General features: G+C 37.1%; 2 protein-coding genes across 5 annotated transcripts in view; one reads left to right on the top strand and one right to left on the bottom strand.

Annotated features, from left to right (window-relative positions):
• Nucleotides 1-8,621: 8,621 nt before the first annotated feature.
• Nucleotides 8,622-12,385, bottom strand: LOC128025424 (suppressor of cytokine signaling 3). Its single transcript, XM_052611780.1, has 2 exons — nt 12,173-12,385; nt 8,622-10,741 (listed from the first exon to the last, which is right to left on the bottom strand). Exon 2 carries the CDS (start codon nt 10,565-10,567, stop codon nt 9,908-9,910), a length of 660 nt encoding a protein of 219 aa, XP_052467740.1. The 5' UTR covers nt 10,568-10,741; nt 12,173-12,385; the 3' UTR covers nt 8,622-9,907.
• A 1,467-nt stretch (nt 12,386-13,852) lies between these two features.
• Nucleotides 13,853-18,818, top strand: part of LOC128025420 (CDP-diacylglycerol--glycerol-3-phosphate 3-phosphatidyltransferase, mitochondrial) — a 19,011-nt gene continuing 14,045 nt past the window's right edge. For all 4 annotated transcript variants that reach the window (XM_052611770.1, XM_052611768.1, XM_052611769.1 and 1 more), the window contains exons 1-4: nt 13,853-14,016; nt 16,087-16,288; nt 16,943-17,020; nt 17,558-17,654. In XM_052611770.1, coding sequence (XP_052467730.1) covers nt 13,901-14,016; nt 16,087-16,288; nt 16,943-17,020; nt 17,558-17,654 — 493 coding nt within the window. In that variant the 5' untranslated portion in view covers nt 13,853-13,900. The remainder of the gene's footprint in view (nt 14,017-16,086; nt 16,289-16,942; nt 17,021-17,557; nt 17,655-18,818) is intronic.

Here is an 18,818-nt window from a genome sequence, read left to right as displayed (position 1 = left end):
TACTCAACAATAATTGAAATTAACAGGTGCTTAGTCATATTAACACAAATAATGAGTCAATCTTTTGAAACACCCTTGACATCAAGGCTGAAAATTGGAGACACAATTAAACAGTTCACTTCAGTTGTCTACTATGCTTTATGAAGTTGATGGTAGATTAATGACTTGCTGAAATGGCCCAAACATAATGCGATCCCTTATTCCAATTCTGCTTAAAGGAATTCATGTCTATCCAGTCATGTGATTTTTATTTTTTCCCCTATGAAACATAAGTAAACTATTTGTGGAATGATTTTAACCGTTCATGTCAAAGCTACATAACAATAGTCCATGTGACTGTAAAGCATTCAGATGACTTCAAACACTAATAGTGCATTAAATAGTGCATGAATCATATGAAATGCTACGTTTAATACTATGTTGTGTGATCTGACAGCCCATGGTCAATTTGTTATTTTGTGTTTACACAGAAATAAACATTGTATGGGTTCGGAAGGACGTGAGAATAAGTAAATAATGACAATAAATCAATGAACAATGACAATATATGAAGAACAGGTTTGTCAGGAACCAGTGCTGCTTTCATAAACACATATAATTGTTTGTGTATTAGCCTATGTTGATAAATGGACTTAACTACTCACCTGTAGGATTAGGGTATAAGTATTACACATATATTCTGAAATTTAGTGATTCTTATTAATCACGGTTTATAAGAAAATGTGCGCATGTAGAACTTTTAGGCTAAATGTTTTATTACCTTGAGAGGGGGTTATTTTTGAATGATGAATAAACTGAAATTACACTATCAGCAAATGGAGCTCACGGACACATTGTGATCTCATTTTCAGGAAATGTGAGGATTTCGAACAGAGGTTGAAACCAAGTTTTTCTTTAAAACTCTAAATGTGGGCTGTGGTCACTGTTATAGGAATGTCTTTGGTAAAGAGAGAAGAGAAACACCATATCAGATATCAGTTCAAATCGAAAAGAGCTGCGCCGCCCTTGGAAAGGCGCTGCGTGTGTTCCAGTAAGCTGACAGTCCATCACCGCAGGTCAGAAGGTGAGACGGAAGTGAAAACACTGCAGGGCAAACAGCCAAGCGATCTGACTGGCTCTGAAAAGCTTTATTTCTCGTACTTTTCTTTCTTACATTTCTCTCCCCACTCGAATGAGCGTTAATAGTCCTCTCAGCGATTTTCAACGCACGGGTGAGATTTCTTCCAGTCAAAATACGCCTACATGTAACCTGTTCTCTGTGCGAAAAAACACTTCAGGCAGTTGCGTGTGGGTCTGCGCAGCAGTTTATTTAAGTTGGAGGAATGTGTAGCAAACCTTCAGGTGTTACCTTCTCTCTGTCCAACACAGCAGACAGGAAACCTCTCTCATCTCTCTGGTTTCCTGTGCTTAGATCTTACAAAAGCTCTGCAGACTCTCTCTCTCTCTGTTTTTTACATTGTCTGTATCATTTTGGTTGCTTGGCTTTGTTTGAACTTCATGGCTGGACCTTTTTTATTGTTCATGTTTACAATTCAAAACTCACGTTGTCAGTAACACAGGTTAGCTGTTCACCTTGTCAACACAGAATTCATTTTTTTTTATATCATCACATCCTTTCAGCTCTGTTGTCCACTTAAGATAGACATTTCAAATCAAATGCGTCAGTCGAGGGAAATAGGAGAGATCCTTCCCGATCACTTTTGTGCTCTATTACAGTCAGCTGTAATCTGAGTACGGTGTGGAATTCAGGGATGTCTGATCAAGAGATGTTGAACGTGAGAAAGTTGTCTGTTCTATTGTTTAGGGCGATATGTGCTTCCTGTCTTGAGATCAGCTGGCACAAAGTCATTGTATCTTTCTCAAACCTTCAGACAGGGTCAAACATAAATTCGGTGACTTATTCAGCTCTTATTTCTGACATAAAATCTCAAACTTTTGAAATCTATGAAAGGAGAACTCACTGTTCCAGGTAGAGCAGGTTTCAGGTTTACGCTCCCTTGCCAACAGTCTTCTAAAGTTACAGTATACAATGGCCGAATGTTAGAAGCCATTTTAAAAATTTGTGATTCACAACACAACTAAAACAGCTTTAAAAACATTTTTTTTAAGTAAGCAGCTTAAAAAGAGAGACAGAGAAATAATCATAATTTAAGCTGAAGTAGAAATATTTCGGATTCTTTGTACTGTAGTTCATTATTGGGAATTTGCCAATTAAACATAATTTTTAAAGATTAAGTTTAAAGCTGAAGCTTAGCCAACCATAAATGCTTCATACCTGCTTTGAAATAGTATTTTACATTATTGATTGATTGATTGATTGACTGATTGATTTAAAGCTGACTATACATACTTCGTACATTGCCTATCAATTATTTTATTGTTTTTATTTATAAATTTGTTATGATACTTGTATATAAATGTTATCTCAATTTTTCTAAAAATATATATTTATATAAATCCAGCCATACATTTTATTTTTCAGAGTTTTAAGAATGCATTTTCTATTATTTGTTTTAAATTTAAAATGTATAAAATTATAAATTATAAAAAATTCTTTATTTGTATTTATACATTATTTATTTAAAGCTGGCCTTACGTATTTTGTAAATCTCATAAAATATATGAATTCAAAAATTAGTTAAATTTTACAAAAATTTTGTCTATATAAAAGTAGCCATAAACATTTCTTACTAGCCTTGCAAAATGTATTTAGTATTGTTTCTTAAAAATGCATTCATTATATATTCCTTATATATATATATATATATATATATATATTTTTTTTTTTTTTATGACACTTGAAAATTATTTTTTTATAGTATTACTTTTATCATTTCTATTTTTACATCATTCTTATTTAAAATTTTTATAGCATATATATGTATATAAAGCTGGCCTTGAAAAAAATATTGTTTGTTTTATTTATTTAAAAAATACACACACATGCATGATTCCAGAAGAATGTGCATGTTGTTACAGATTTTGTCGTCTTGTGTGTCTTTATAAACTACACTAATGGTCAATCAAAAATGCACTAATATTGCACAAAAATAGATAATTCTGTTGCATTTTAAATGTGCATGTTTCATGTGTAAGTGTAGAGTTCAACAACCAAAACTGTGCAGACACTGACCCAAACAAAGCGAAAATTGAAGGGATGGAGAAGGAGAGGGTGCAGAAAAAAGCAAGTAGCTAGGAGGGGGAAATGAGTTCTTACAGTAAAGGAACGTGTGAGTTTGTGCATGAGCTCCCGCTCTGCACCTCCCCTTCCTGTCTAAATGTGTCCTCTCTCACACACACACACTGCAAGAGCAGTAAAGAGTCAACTCAATTAAAGAGCCTCTTTCCTGGAAACTGGGCTCTGATGGCACAGGGAGGTATGAAGGGAATGGGAGCCATGTGTGTTAGATGGGGAGGGGGATAGTTGGACTTTGTTTCTTTGCAAGTGTGTGTGCATGTGTGCATACACGGGAAGCTGAAGGCGGCATGAAGAGCAAGAGAAGAACAGATGGAAATGAGGACAGGGAAGGAGCTAGAATGACAAAATGAAATCCCGACATTACAGCCCTACTGTCAGTTTGAAATCAGGACAGAGGGAATCTCTGCCCTTTCTCTTGCTCCCTGCACAGCGGCCCCTCCTCTTCCTCTCTCTCTTTCTTTCAGACTTACTCAAGTAATCCCTCAAACCATTAGCTGTTTGACCACAGAGTCCCTGTTGTAAATCTGTCCCACGAGGCCTCTTTTCATCCCAGCTTGCATTCTGTGACCCCTGTCCCACAGGGGACACCGGTCCAACCAGCAGTCCTTGCACAAAGCAGACTGTCCACGTGAAAGACACCTAATCAGGTTCAGTGTCTTCTCTCAGGCGGGTTTAGGAAATCAGTGTGTCTTTAATATACTGCATGTTTGCACTAGACACATTATTGTTTTTCTTTCAACTTCTTTTTCTAGCGAATGGCATCACACTGCAAAAAAAATAATAATAATAATAATAAAAATAAAAATATATATATATAAAAGATCTGCTTCCAAAAGTTAATATAAGAATTATAGGGGGGGGGGGGGGACAAAGAAATATATATATATATATATATATATATATATATATATATATATATATATATATATATATATGATTATTTAGATATATAAAACACATTTTTAATAACAAAAAATAATTTTAAGGCTGGTAAAAAAAAATTATAAAACATAATACATATGTTACTGTAAAATAACAAATAGGCAGTCCCATCTTGAATTGATATTATCAGCTTGATATGAATACAATTTCCAGATCCAGGCCGCCAACTCCCTTTCAAGTGAAGAATCTCAGCAGCTGTTTATGAGCACTATTCTTTTATAGCTCACCTTTAAGCTGTAAGCTTTTAAAAAGTCACTGTGTACACTAAAGTCTCTAGGCTCACGGCATCCCTGGACATTGTTTTAATGATTCAGAAAAGATGAAACACTCTCTGGCCAACTGGGATTTCGATATGGAGATTATGATCATCATTTTTTGGTAATATTACAGTATTGTATATTAGCACCATATATTGTGTGCTTTTGGGATATGATAGAGTGCTTGGACCCCTAAACAGTGAGCATGATGTCAGACAAGGTGAGGATTGGTTTTAATATTCGTTTTATATATATATATAATTTTTTTTTTTCTGGTCTATTCAGACGATCCAACATAAATTGAGAAATCCCATACAATATATATATATATATGTTTTTAAATCTTTCCTATTTTGGTATTCAAAAGATTTTAAACCAAACACAAGAAGTCGTGAAAGAGGACTAAATTTGCAGCACTGTTTTCATACACATAAAGAGTCACTTGAGCGCTTGAACGGACAAACAAAATTACCTCAAAAGAGCATTTTGGGTAGTATCCTCATAAGCAAAGACTTCACTGAGAAAAAATATAATTTTTATAACAATAATATAAACTGTTGGGAGAAAATCTGCAGAAAATGCATGCCAGATCCAGGCTTTTGATCTTTATGTAACTTTATTATTATTATTATTATTATTATTAAATTACAAAATGTCATGAGTCAAAAACAAGAAAAACAATATCTCTTTATTTCTTTTCATTCAAAATGTTAATAATAAGAATGATAATCCATTGCATATTAAAATAGAATATTATAACTGGAATGAAAATTGACTATTATGTAACATTCAGTTGTCTTTTTGTTTTTTCTTGCTGAAGGTAGCCAATGACTGAAAAGTAGTTTGTCCAACAGTGTGCAAGAAGGTGGAATCTACAGAGAGCAGCCAAAGCAATATAAACGCATATATAATATGAAAAAAAAAAGATAAAATCCAGACATTTTAAGCTATTTAGAAATCCCAGGCAGGACATGTCTGGAAAATCTGGTCTACCTAACAATAGTTAGGAAAATGCATAAATCATATCACCGATAGACCAGCACTGATCTTGAATTGACTTCTCCAGTGATTAGAAAGAGAACATTCTTGATCACTTGTTTTATATGATATAATCACAATATAGAGAACAGGTGGTTTTCACAACTACTAACAGGACCAGTGTGAAGTTAATCGATTAGTCACTGGCTTGATTCAATGGCAGTAAACCTCTTTGCGACAAAGAACATCTGTACATGTCATAAGCCTTTAATAGTGCACCGATCACAGTCATGATGGTAATGAAATGCACTCATAGTTTCTCAAGGTTATATTATAAAGTTGCAAAGTTTTTGCATCAAAAAAAGCATACGCTCTTCTGTGTCACTCGTGCAGCAAGGTTGCGCTGTTTTCGTTCAAATTAAAGCGAAAATACACATAGAAAACATATCCTTGCATCGCAGCTGACCAGAAGAGTGTATGCAGTTTGCATTCAGCAGAGACAAATTGTTGAATAAAGTTATTTTTGTTTTCTTTGCATACAAAAATATCTGGTTGCTTCATAACATTACGGTTGTACCACTGATTGCAGATGGACTATTCTAACTTTCTGGACCTTGACATTGTTATTTATTTGGCATTCAATGGGACAGTCACAATCCTCTCAGTTTTAATACAAAATCATCCAAATTATGTTCCGAAGACGAACAAAGATTTTACAGATTTGGAACGACATGGGGGTAAGTGATAAATGACAAAATTTTTATTTTGGGGTGGAGTAACCTTTTAACATAATGTTTTAATTCTGTATGATTATAGGCAGACTTGATTACAGACTTTACAAAGATGTTGTGAGTTTCACAAAAAGGAGTGGATCTATGCTCACACACACAAAGGCCTATACGAACTCACGCACACATTTGCAGAGTCTTCCCTAGACTCCTGCAGCGGGTCAGGATGTATAAAAAATCGGCCTCGCATTCCTTTCCTGTTGAGTCAACCACAATATAGGACTGACACAGGAGAGGACTGGACTGTTTCCCAGCATGCACAACCCCTCTGGAGTCCCATTACTTTCAGTCATTTAGTCAGATGCAAACACAAACATACACATATTATGTCCATGATGCCCGGTCTACCATGCGGTTCATAACTTATCTGATTATCTGAGTATCAACATGGCCAGGCTTATCCTAAAATTTGCAAAATTCAGGGCAAAAACATAAGCATATCTAGACATTCGGCAGGCGGCTCAACAGAGTATTGCTTCCCCAGGTTTACAGTAACCGAATCAGAAGTGAGCAGATTTACTGTAATGCCTCAAATGGAGGCGATACTGACAGCAGTAAAACATAAACATCCTGTAGAGACATGCTGCAACTGTGTCTTATGTGCAGACACGTCCATGTATATTCAGAAATGCTGTGGAGAGTGCATGCGTAATGCTCAGTGTGAATTATGTGTAAAACATTTCAAAACGGTTGTTTTGGGAAGAGGGTGGTCAGGAACTTTCTGAAACCGAGGGCTTTGTGTTTTTGACGGGCGTGGGCCTTGACCAAATGGGGCATGGACTCAATGACTGCAGCTTTGTTTTGAAAACACAAGAGAGGGAGGAAAAGAAGAAGATAGGCCCAAAAGAGTGTAAAGAAGAGGCGGAGACTTCCCAAATACCGTAAAAAGAACAGAGCGGGAGATACCACTTAGAGTTGTGAGAAGAGACTGTTCAGTGGTTCCCCATGCATGTATATAAATATTAACATATTTCTCAGAATCTAAACAAGCTGTGGAGTAAATCTCGAGTCGTGGGTATTACCTTACTCTGGCCCTTCTGGGAAAACACACACACCTCATTGCTTATGCTTGGCTGTCTGGTATGAATGTGAATGGAATTTACCCATAATGCTGAAGCAAGAACTGGTGTAGATAAATGTGCACATATTTCATTGTGAAAAATGCTTCAGTGTTCTTCGTGCCCATAGCCTACAATTAAATTCAATGGGGTCCAATGTTGTTTTGTCTTTTGCAGAAGAAAGTCACAGGTTTTGGAATGACTTGATGGTGATGTAAATATTTATTTTTTGATAAGTCATCTGAGGATGCTTATAAATATGCCTTTATTTTCCATTCTGCTATAGGAACTCATATGTTATTTGAATTTTCATGTGTAACTATGCAAATCAAAAATTAAGGAAGCTGAAGATACTGATCAGTGAAAACTTACCAGGATCTGCTTTAATACCAGTTTATGTAGTCTGGATGCAATTACTTGAATTAGCTTTTATTTTAATAGCTCATCAAAATATTAGAAATTCAGTGATATAACCACACCGTTTCATATAAGCACTACTGATTTAAAAAAGACTTTGATTATGTAATAAAAATTAGGTTATCTCTCAATTGCACATGCACTTTCCTACTTCTATGATTAAAAGTCTGCACTGTAAGTCAGAAATCTTATCGTGTCAAGCTCTATTGGCTTTTCTCAGGAAGTTTATCAAGGCCTATTGATTTTTTTTTTTTTACTTTGGCATTTAATGGTTTGTGAGTTACAACTTTTACTATGTGTTAATTACCCTCTAATATGAGGACGAAGATCTGATAAAAGCCCTTAGTTAAATGGAGAGAAAATTAATTAAGAGAGCGGTTAATCATTTAAGTAACTGGATGCGTACAAGCAATGCTCAGTCTGTAAAAAAAATAATAATAATAATTGTATATATATATATATATATATATATATATATATATATATATATATATATATATATATATTGTATTGTATTGTAACTTTAAATAGAGTTGCAATATTAATTCAAATGACTGGTACTAGAAGAGATAAAAAAATGTAAATATGAGTGATGAAAAGCTGTGCTGTGTCCATTTTACGCCCTTATTTTTTTCTATGAGGAATGAAGAGTGACCAGGATTAATCCATAGAGACCATTAAAAACACTCCGGAGAAAAAGAGAGAGGCAGATGTTTTAACTTTGAACAAAAGAGAAAGCACTGAGTGACATCCTGTACACACACCTCAAGGTAAGCCTCAGACCTGTTTTTCTGAAAACAAGAGCAGTTGTGGTATATTTGTGTGTGTGTGTGTGTGTGTGTGTGTGTGCATGACTGGAGGAAAATATTTTCTGCAGCAAACGCCACATTAAAAATCATGCATATTGAAATTACATGCACCCCGAGGCCAGCCAGAATAACCATTGTTTTATACACAGAAAAATGCGAGGCACATAGCTGGGTCCATTTTGTAAAAATAGTGCTCTTTAATATAAATTATGGAAATATCTTATAAATATAAATATGTGCAAAGATTCTTGCTGCATTTTCTATGTTAATGCCTTAGTTTTCTGATCTTCAAGCTTGCACTGCGGTCATCAGACCAGACCTTAAGATGAGACATCTTTATAAAAGACAGAGTAAAAAAACATGCTGTCCTGTTGGTGGCCACACATGTAAACACCTTGATTTTACAAAATATGAATACAAAAAAAATGAGAGGGAGAGAGAGCGAGAGAGAGAAACAATCTACAAGTGGAACCACAAGCCCTTCCATAGACTCATAATACATTCAGTGAACAGCAGACGTCAAGTCCTGCTAGTGAAACAAACACTGTGTGTCGTTGTTATTGAATGAGAATTTTGAAGCACACAAAGTACAAATGCTTCTCCGTGTGATCAGAGAAACATGGTCCTTCATGTCTAAGACCACAGTAAATCAGTTACTAAAGATTTTTCATACTGTGCTTGTACTTGCTTCACAGTATATGAATCACAATTCATATATATACACTCATATCGTCAACAATGTTCAACCTGCCTTTTCCTAGCACAAATGAAACCACTGTTTGCTTTGGCTCCTGTCATGAACAAAGTAACAACAGTCCACTAAGGGGCCGTCTTCTCCAGAGAGGGCTAAGGGAGGTCAAAGGCCTGAAGTAACAGGCCTCTCGTCTGATCAATACGTTCACTCTAGTCCTTTTTTCTTGACCCCACACACAGTCACCATAGCAGACAGTGTCGGTCGTGAACGGTAAGTAGCCACCCCGTTTGCGCCCCCACGCCCACTTATGAGGCAATTACACTTGGCAAGAAGCAGTGGAAATGTGTATGTCATTGCAAACACCCAGCTCTCGCTCCTTCCTTCCAAGAGAAAGTCAAAAAATGTTGAGCTGGAGAAAACAGACTTGAGAGAGTGTCTCCCGATCAATGATGAATGGCTGGACCGTAGCCATAGCAGCACACTTAACTCCTGTACTGATCAACTATCTCTTGTGTTTATCTTCAGCAGTCCGACTGGCCGCTGGAACGCGGAAGTCCATTCGTGTCAACAGCTGCTGAGATGTCAGATGCACTTGAGTTGGAGTACGTATCTCGTGCTGTCCTTCAAAAGTCAACAATCCAGAAGTCGAAGGCACGGCTGGCCTGCAATACAGACGGATGCCAACGTGAGGAGCGATAAACTCCAGTCAAGCGCCTTATTCTTCTACCCATGTGGCTCTTCTCATCTGAAACCCCTCAAGAATAGCTAGATAGGAGCGTCATACTCCTGGAGGAACTCTTGGAGTGTATGAGGCAGTTGGTCCCGTTTGGTGGACACATCTATATGACCGTTTAAAGTCTTTCGACATAGGTGCTGCAGACTGGACATGCTAGAGGCCAGAGGACGCAGTAGCTCCAAAGGGATCTTCTCGCCACCAGAGAAGATGTAGTAAGCACTTCCGTCTGCGCTGCTTCCACTTTCTCCATCCTCTCTGGCTTTTGAAGAGGTCCCCGTCCCAGAGGATGGCATGTAATGATGAATGAGTTTGAGGACGCAATCGAAGCGCGGCACCGCCTGCTCGCTCTGAGGGTCGGTCTGCAGGAAGAAGGAGACGGAGTCACATTGGATGCGCAGGTTTTTGGTGCCCGTGGTCGTTTTCACGCTGAGTGTGAAGAAGTGGTGGTGGTCCGAGCTGTCACGCACCAAGAAGGTGCCTGGGGGTTCGGTGCTCAGCAGTGCGCTGGCCTCTTTCCCGCCCACGGTGTTCCAGTAGAAGCCGCTTTCTTGAAGTTTGCGCACAGCTGCAATCACCATCTGATACTGCGCCCGAGAACTGAAGGTCTTGTACCGGTGGGGGGGCAGGCGCGCGCCGCCTTCAAAGGGGCTACTGCTCATCGCGCTGTCAAACCTACTGTGTGTTACCATGGCGCTCTGCCCACCCCCTGTACCACCCGGCAACCACTGGTGCTGGGGGTCCAGGGCCGAAGGGCCGTCCCAGCCAGGGTGCTGATGCACTGGAGAGCACCAACACAACGTCCCGAGCTCTGGCACCTCTTCCACATCCAGATGAAATGACGCCTCGGTGGGTATAGAAGGCAGCTGAAGGAAAACCAAATGGAAAATGTCAGCATCAATCAAACAGTGAGAACAACAGAAGCCAGTGCCAGCAGACTTACATATGCTATGACATCACTTTTATAAGGGCCATTCATAGTTCTAATAACTCGATTGGTTGTTTCTCACAGGTGTTTCTCAGCATTAAAGCCCAACCCTCCGGCTCACATGTATGCATTTCAGTGATGTAATCGTCCCATTTGGAGATAAACTATGGCTGTTTTAACTTCTTTAATTAGTGTCTTGTTTTTAAACTAGTACTTATTTTTTTAAGTAATTCAGTAGTAGTGATTTATCTCATCGTTGTGCTTTATGAACCTTATGTATAAACTTAACCATTAGATGCTAGTACTTATTCCAATAGCGACTAATATATATTCAATCATTACGTCCTACTTTTCTACTAGTCACTATCCCAATACCAATCCCAATCTGGTAACAAATTGATATTTTTTTTTACTGAATAATGCATCTGTGGTTTAAATCAGCTATTCATATTTGACTAGTATGTACACCAATGTTGAAGGCACCTTTTCCAGTTTTACTGATACTTTTGCTGCTAGTCAACCTCCCAATACTCCTGATAACAAGTTACTATTTTTGTTAATGATTTACATGGGAATCTGTAGTTTTGATAAACTACTTGCCATTCACTAGTGTGTATGCCATCGCTGCTGGAACTGTTCCAGTTTTACTAATACTATTGTAACTAGACATTATGACAATACTACAAGTAAGTGAATTCTAAAGGGATCTGTGGTTTAAATATCTTATTTTCATAACTTCCCACTAGTATGTATCTAACTCTTTGTTACTGTTCCATATTCTGCTTCTACTAGAACTAGTGGTACTAGTTAAGCAAGTAATCCAATAAATATTAGTTTTACATGTCACTATTAGATGAGCAATAGAGAAAGATGCCAGAAGCGTTAAAACGGCGTGCAGTGGATAAATTAACTAGTTGCTAATCGAAGCTTTATTTTTAGGAAATGCTCGACCATGTAAACCCGATATTGACTTCGATCGCTCTTTCGGGCTATTAGAAAACAGGTTATGAATGAGGTCCTTCGGTTCGTTGTGAATAACCTAATTTCTCATTCATGACACACGGTCTCTGTCTCGTATTACTCTGTAAATGCCCCTTCAGTCTCTTATCCTAACTGGAATAGAAATTCAAGTTATTCGGGTTACACTGAGGTCGTTTAGTCACATACATCACTAAAGCAGACTTATTTAAGCTATGCGTTAGTTCGAGTTACAAAGCTCAACGACATAGTTTATTAAAATATGGATACCATGTAGCACAGCACATACCGAGGCATGCATAACAGTCCGATATAATAATATATGCATGCATTTAAAATAGATTCTTAATAACTCCATTGCATTAGAACAAAGCGCAAAGCGTCGTTTTACCTTCAAATCGTTATCCGACTCAATCTTGGGAGTTTTCTTAAAACATAGCTCCTTTTGTGACTCCCATATAAGAGCTTATGCAAAATAGACCTTCTTCTTTTAAAAGGATGAAGATCAGTTTCATGTCAGTTTTGTTAACAGTTGATCAGAGATCAGCTGTGTGAAAGTCTATTAGAGGTAGTGGAGGTTCGTGCCATCGAGCTGAAGTACTGACTGATATTTCTAAAAAGCTCCACCCCTTGTGTTCCAGTAAAGCAACCACACACACTCATACACACGCACGTGGCGGATTGCCAATAAATAATCAGCGTGACCCTTTTTTACGGGATGTCTCCCCCCTCCCTTCCCTGTTCACACAAGGTGAAACGTTGCATTGCCCTTGCGGATATAAAAGCGGTCGGTGTGTTATGACTGATGATATCTGACCACACACATGTTGCATATTATTATGTTTTATTGTTGTATTTTACTTATTCATTTATTGCGTTTGCAGAGTCCCGTATTCTAACGCCGTTTACAGCCAGATGCATAATTGAACGTTTTACAAAAATAAAAACAAAAAAAATTCACGAAAATATGATTTCACAAAAAACTGGGACTTATGTTACATAAGGTTATTCGAAATAGAATGCAAGTCTATACTATAAAGTTAAGTTTACATTTTTCTATGTAGTAGTATAGTATAGTATAGTATAGTATAGTATAGATCGGTATAGTATAGTATAGTATAGTATAGTATAGTATAGTATAGTATGGCATAGTATAGCAGTATGCACAAGGCTGACTCGACTCAAACACACTCAAGAGGCTAGGTTTGTTTCATACGCCATCTATAGGATGACAGCAGTAGACCACTTTCCAAAAGACCCCAATAAAACATCGGGGATATTCTTGCAATAATAGATTCACTGATCAGAAGCTTTGAATATTTATGGAGCACGTGAATCCATAATTTATTGTATATGTCGTCTAATGATTAAAATCACACAGTCACTGTGCAGAGTACAAGTAGAGAGCCATTTCTAATCTAATCTAATCTAATCTAATCTAATCTAATCTAATCTAAATGAATCTATAGCTATAGCATCTAACCATAAATGCTTATAATTTATTGAAATATGATTTAATAGTTTAATTTATTATGATTCAAATAAGGATGCAGATCAGAATTTTAACTGGAGGTTTGAAAAGAAATAGCTTCAAATGTATGCTAAAATTACTCACATGTGATATATTTAAGTATATTTTCTCTCCTCTTATGCATTTAGTTCCACATTATAACCGCATACACTGTTGAAATAAGATTATATGCAGATAATTTAATAAATTAAAAAAAGAATGTTTCAATGCAAATTTTAGGAAACACTGAATGTGTGTGTGCGGGGGGCATTCATGTATGTACTCTAGCAGAAATTGTATTGTGTTATGATATCTTGTGTAAGGCTTTTATAAATATCTTCAAATTGGAGAGGTCAGTTCAAATGTAAATAGGGAAGGTGCAGTGCACGATAAATAATTTATGGCATTGTTAAGCATCGATAAAAACGTATAGAAAGATGAGAAACCAGCAAAGGCACAATAATGCCTGGTCAGTGCTGCAGTATGGGATTAGAATCCCATACTGCAGGCCCTCTCTCAGTAGAGATGTTTACGCCATTGCAAGCGTCACGGGCCGACAGCAGCGTGTGTGTTTAAATAAAGCTTTCACACTCAAAGTGCAGTGAAAACATGGCGGCGCCCATGACTTGGAAAAGAATTGTGTTCTCTGCGTATACTCCTGCTTTCTCTTGGGTTTTTACGAGGGTGACAGATCGCTTTTTCAGGACACATGAGCGGAGGAGAGGGTAAATGATAGCAGACGTTTGCATTACATAATGACAGTCGATATAATAATATTAAAGTCAAGCGTGTTTGGCTAATGTTAGCTTGTGGTTGTGTAAAGGAGAGTTCATAGATTCATGTGTGAAGTTACAGTTGTTGAAGTGAGCTTGAGAATATGAGCCGTAAACATTAGACCACTAAGATGGCTGCTGTTTTTTCTCTACTAATGTTCGTGAGCTTATTTACATTATGTAAACATTATGTCCTCTTTCTTAAATATAAATTTCACTCTAAAATGCTACGAAAGGTGACTCATTGACATATTCGTTTGTGGTCAACATACACAATTTACGTAATACATGTTTTGGAACAGGATGAGAATGATTAAATGATAATAATGTTGAAGGCATAACCTTTGTTTTGAGTTATCTAACGCTTTAATGAGCTGCTAAAATGGTTATTGGGATAATAAATCAACTTAATAACTTCAGCTCAATAAGCGAGAGTGCAGGCAGAAGATCAGATATGGTCTGTCAGCAGACTCACTTGCTTTTATTAAAACGATGTTATCTGATCCAGGCATGTCTGATCTGATAGCTCAGCTGTAGTACACCAAATTTATGGACATTTGTTCATGTTAACCAGCAGATGCTGCTTTTATTTATTTATTTACCGGTATATGGAAAATGAAGCCCAAGTTGGCCTTTTAGTATATTCTTGTGAAACTGCTGTTATCAGATGTGCATTGCAATGAATAAGGTTAATTCAAGAAGACTTAAAAGCACTGGTTTACAAAGCAGACATTCACTGCTTGCATTCTTCTGAAAAAGTGGCTTTAATCAAATTAGTTTTCAGTGGGATATAAGTAAAGGCCTGCTCCTAAATTTTCTTCACTTGTTTAGGCAGATGCGACATCTGTAATAGGCTTTGAAATGTGGATCTAGTTTTTAAGGCAGAGTTGATGCATCAGAGAGACGCAGATAGCTAACTTGTATAGATTGACCCCTGATTGACCTTCAGATTGTTTTAAGCTCGGTCTCCGCAAGGTCATAGCGCTGTCTGAGGCGCCTCTTTTCATTTTGTTTTCTCAGGAGTTATGTGAGATCTGCTGGAGTGTGCGGTGAGACTCCGGGTTCTGTGAGGAAAAGCACCGTCTGGGTTGTAGAGAACTCGGTGTGACCTTGGTGTTTGGCAGTCGATCTGAGTGAAGGGCTGAAGTTTGAGACTTCATGCTGTGTCATGCAGACCATATTACTGCCTTTGTCTTCTGAACCATGTTGCATTTGGAGCTGGACTTAGGACCCTGTTCTGAGTAGTTGGGAATTAAATTTTGAGAAGTTGTTGGTTAAATTTTAGTTTTTCTGAATCAAAACAACTATCAAATGTTCAGGTCTGTGTTGCACAGTCAATCATCTCTCCAGCATTTGTTTTAGGAATAATTTTTTGTGCTATTAAAAAGTTGAATAGTATTACTTTGAGTTATTATTACAGTTTCATGCGCTGTTCTGAAAGAGGCGACAAACCAAGATGTAAAAATGATTGTGTTGATGATTTTCCAAAGAACAAAGCAAAAAGTACAAAAAATTAAGTATTTAGTTTTTAATCAGTAAATATAGCTGAAAAGTTTTTTTAAACAAAGTAGTACATTCAGAACATGATAAACTGTCCTTTTCAATAAACTGAAAATATAAATGAATACATGTTGAATAAATTACTTTTTGAAATGTATTCAAATATGACAGTCATTTTAAATTGTAACTATTTCACAATATTACTGATTTTACAGTATTTTTGATCAAATAAATGCAGCTTCCGTGAGCACTAGAGACTTCTTTCAGAGATATTAAAAATCTAAATGACAACAATACACAATAGTGTACACTGTGTATTATATTGTTTGAAAGCCAACAGGAAATAAAAACCAAGCATCAGTTCAGTATCTGTTCAGCCACCAGATTTGACAGTATTTACTAATACTGTAAACGGAAGCACTGCAGTGCATTGTGTGCAGTGGAAGGGGTTTGCCAGGCTCGGATTCTGATTAAAGGTTTTCTCCGCCCCTCACTTCTCTCTTACTTCCTGTCATCCTGCAGGTCCACTGTGCTGCTCTTGGCCCCTCTCCTGGCAGAGGCGGACTCAGCCCCCCTGGCCTCCTCCAGACCTCCAGGCTTCACTGGTGCCGAGGGCCTCCATTCTCGGTTCCAGTGGATTGCTAATTATGTACCTGCTTTCAGGATCCCTGGGGGCCGCATACGTATCCTCCACTCACCTGATGAGTTTTATCAGACTATGAAGGTATGCTTGAGTGTGTGTGTGTGTGTGTGTGTGTGTGTGTGTGCGCGTGCGCGCTTGTGTGTATTTACTGGGTGTAAGCCAAGTAATTGCAACTTCAGAGAGCTGTATTGCCAGTAAATATGACTATAAGGTTGTAAAAATGAAATCTCTGAAATCTTATTACAAACAGATATTATCTCACTCCATTTAGTACCTTTCTATTTATAGTCAAATTTATATCATGTCATTGTAAAATATATTATGCTGGGTGATATTTCCGAGAAGGTGATGTTTTATTGAATAAAACCAAACTACTATTATAAACATCATAATTTATGGTATTATTTTTATGAGTTTTTTATTTTTTTATTTTTATCCAAGTAGATACTTAATAGGTTTAATTTGTAATATTGTAAAAAAAATAATATTTTTATATGTATTTTTTATAAATTAGCTTTGAAAATAGCTTTGAATTTAGATATGACTCAAAAAATTAATAAAGTGTAGGATTAAAAAAAAACAATTTCAGAAGACTTGTCTAGTTGTTTATGTAAAGATTTTTTTTTTTTTGGTCTTAAATCTCTTATTATCACTTTGTTCTGCCATAATATATCTTGTTAAAAAAGCTTTACTCATTGTTTCTCATTCAGTTTGTTGTTCTTTCGGTTTGCCCAGGCTCGTATCAAGACAGCCAAGAGTCGTGTGGTAATGGCCTCGCTGTATTTGGGCACAGGACCACTAGAGCAAGACCTCGTATGTAACCTTTCTGCACACATTTCCGGTCACTGACCAGTAAATAAATCTTATCCTAAGAAGGAAAAGGCTGTTTTTGTGCAGTTAACTGTGGCCTGATTAAGAATTTTACATAAGAGGAAGTTGCTCAGGGAAGTTTAGCATAGGTCATTTTCTATTTTTACTGCTGTAAGATTAATACTATCAGGAATAAACAGTAGATCATGTCACAACCGAAGTCAAATCCACAAACCTATTCTGAAAAATGACCTCAGCAGAATTAAATTTTATCAACAGAATTTGATCTGGTGGTTTTTGCTAAATCTCAATCTAAAAGTTGAATGTAATCACCATCTCCGTGTGCACTAAACTGCATTTCCTTGTTCACATCAACATGCAAAACCAGCCAGACAAGCCATAAGGTTCCTGCAGCAGAAGTAGAATAAAAATTTAAAAATAGTACGAACCCATGTTAACCCTAGTTTAAGGATGAAAACTTGTCAGTCTAATGTGGATAATAAGAAGCTGCTTTCAGTGACTTTCTGATTTCTTCTGAAGGTTGATTGCATGGAAGAGGCGTTAGAGCGCTCACAGGAAGATCATGTACCTGATCTCAAAGTGTCTGTTTTGCTGGATTATACCAGAGGCTCAAGAGGTCTGTTTCTCTGTCTTTTACTCATTTCAAACGTATCCAACCCAAATCCTTGGAGCTGTTGTAGTCTGAATGGGAAAACATAGGATTGTGATCCAATTATCATAATCATATAATAATATAATCATAATCGCATCGTTTAGTGGTTTTCACTCAATCACTCATTTATGGTCACAAGTGAATGAATGGGGAAAGGGTGAGCGATTACAGGCAAACCGTATGCATGATTGTGTGAAATAGTGATGCATCCCATGAGTTATAAAGTCGTTACTATATGTATCAGATATTGACTACACCAAACATGTGGATCTGATTTCATGAATTGAAATCAGTCCCAAAGATCAGATTTCAAAACCAGATCAGATTGTGTACTGTGTGAACAAAGCCTTGCATTCTCACTTATTCATTAACCTCCCTCTGTATTGTTCTTCTGTGTCTTTATGAAATACATTCTGCGCATTCTGATCTGATCGATCACTTTTCTGAGAAACCATCAGAAGGAAATAATGCCTACAGGAAAGCCCCTGCCAGTGATCATTTCCCTTTGTCAACACTGACTAACGTAGTTTCATGGCGTACGCCATGTCTATTCTGATATAACTGCCTGGGTGTAATTTTGGATGATATCCAGTTTTCGTAATTGTAGGCTTGAGTTCAGAACTCCTCGAACCATCCGCCCCCCCCCCCTTATCTTTTATCTTGCAAACTACTTTACAGGAACTGTTAGTCATTCGATTGACTGCTTTTAATATGCTGTACAACTCACAAAATGATGTCGTAAGAATTCATAATCTAATATTTCATGGTAACTGAGGCATCATATTGCAGCATAGAGCTTAATTTTAGTGGTTCAGATTCTGTTTGATCTTCTGAATACGACTCTCATTGTGAGAGGATTATGAGAGGGTGTTCACAAAGAGAGAGTTTTTTTATTTTTTTTATTTTTTTAATGTGTTGGCAATGTCTAGTGTGAACAACTGTTGGCAATCCTTACAATATCGTTTTCTATGCAAATGAGCAGTGATGTGATGCCTACGGTATGAGTGCACCAAGGGGTCAAGGTTTGTTTAGTTAGCAGTGTCCCATTCTCAAAGCATCTTTCTCCATTGACATCCATTACAATAGCTGTATATTCTTTTAAAAAAAATGGTCATATCATAAACACCT

Source organism: Carassius gibelio, chromosome A12 (assembly GCF_023724105.1).
Source record: "Carassius gibelio isolate Cgi1373 ecotype wild population from Czech Republic chromosome A12, carGib1.2-hapl.c, whole genome shotgun sequence".
In the NCBI taxonomy this organism is placed as follows: domain Eukaryota; kingdom Metazoa; phylum Chordata; class Actinopteri; order Cypriniformes; family Cyprinidae; genus Carassius; species Carassius gibelio.
The sequence above is the reverse complement of the archived record's forward strand: the minus strand, read 5'-3'. Positions and strand labels throughout refer to the sequence as shown.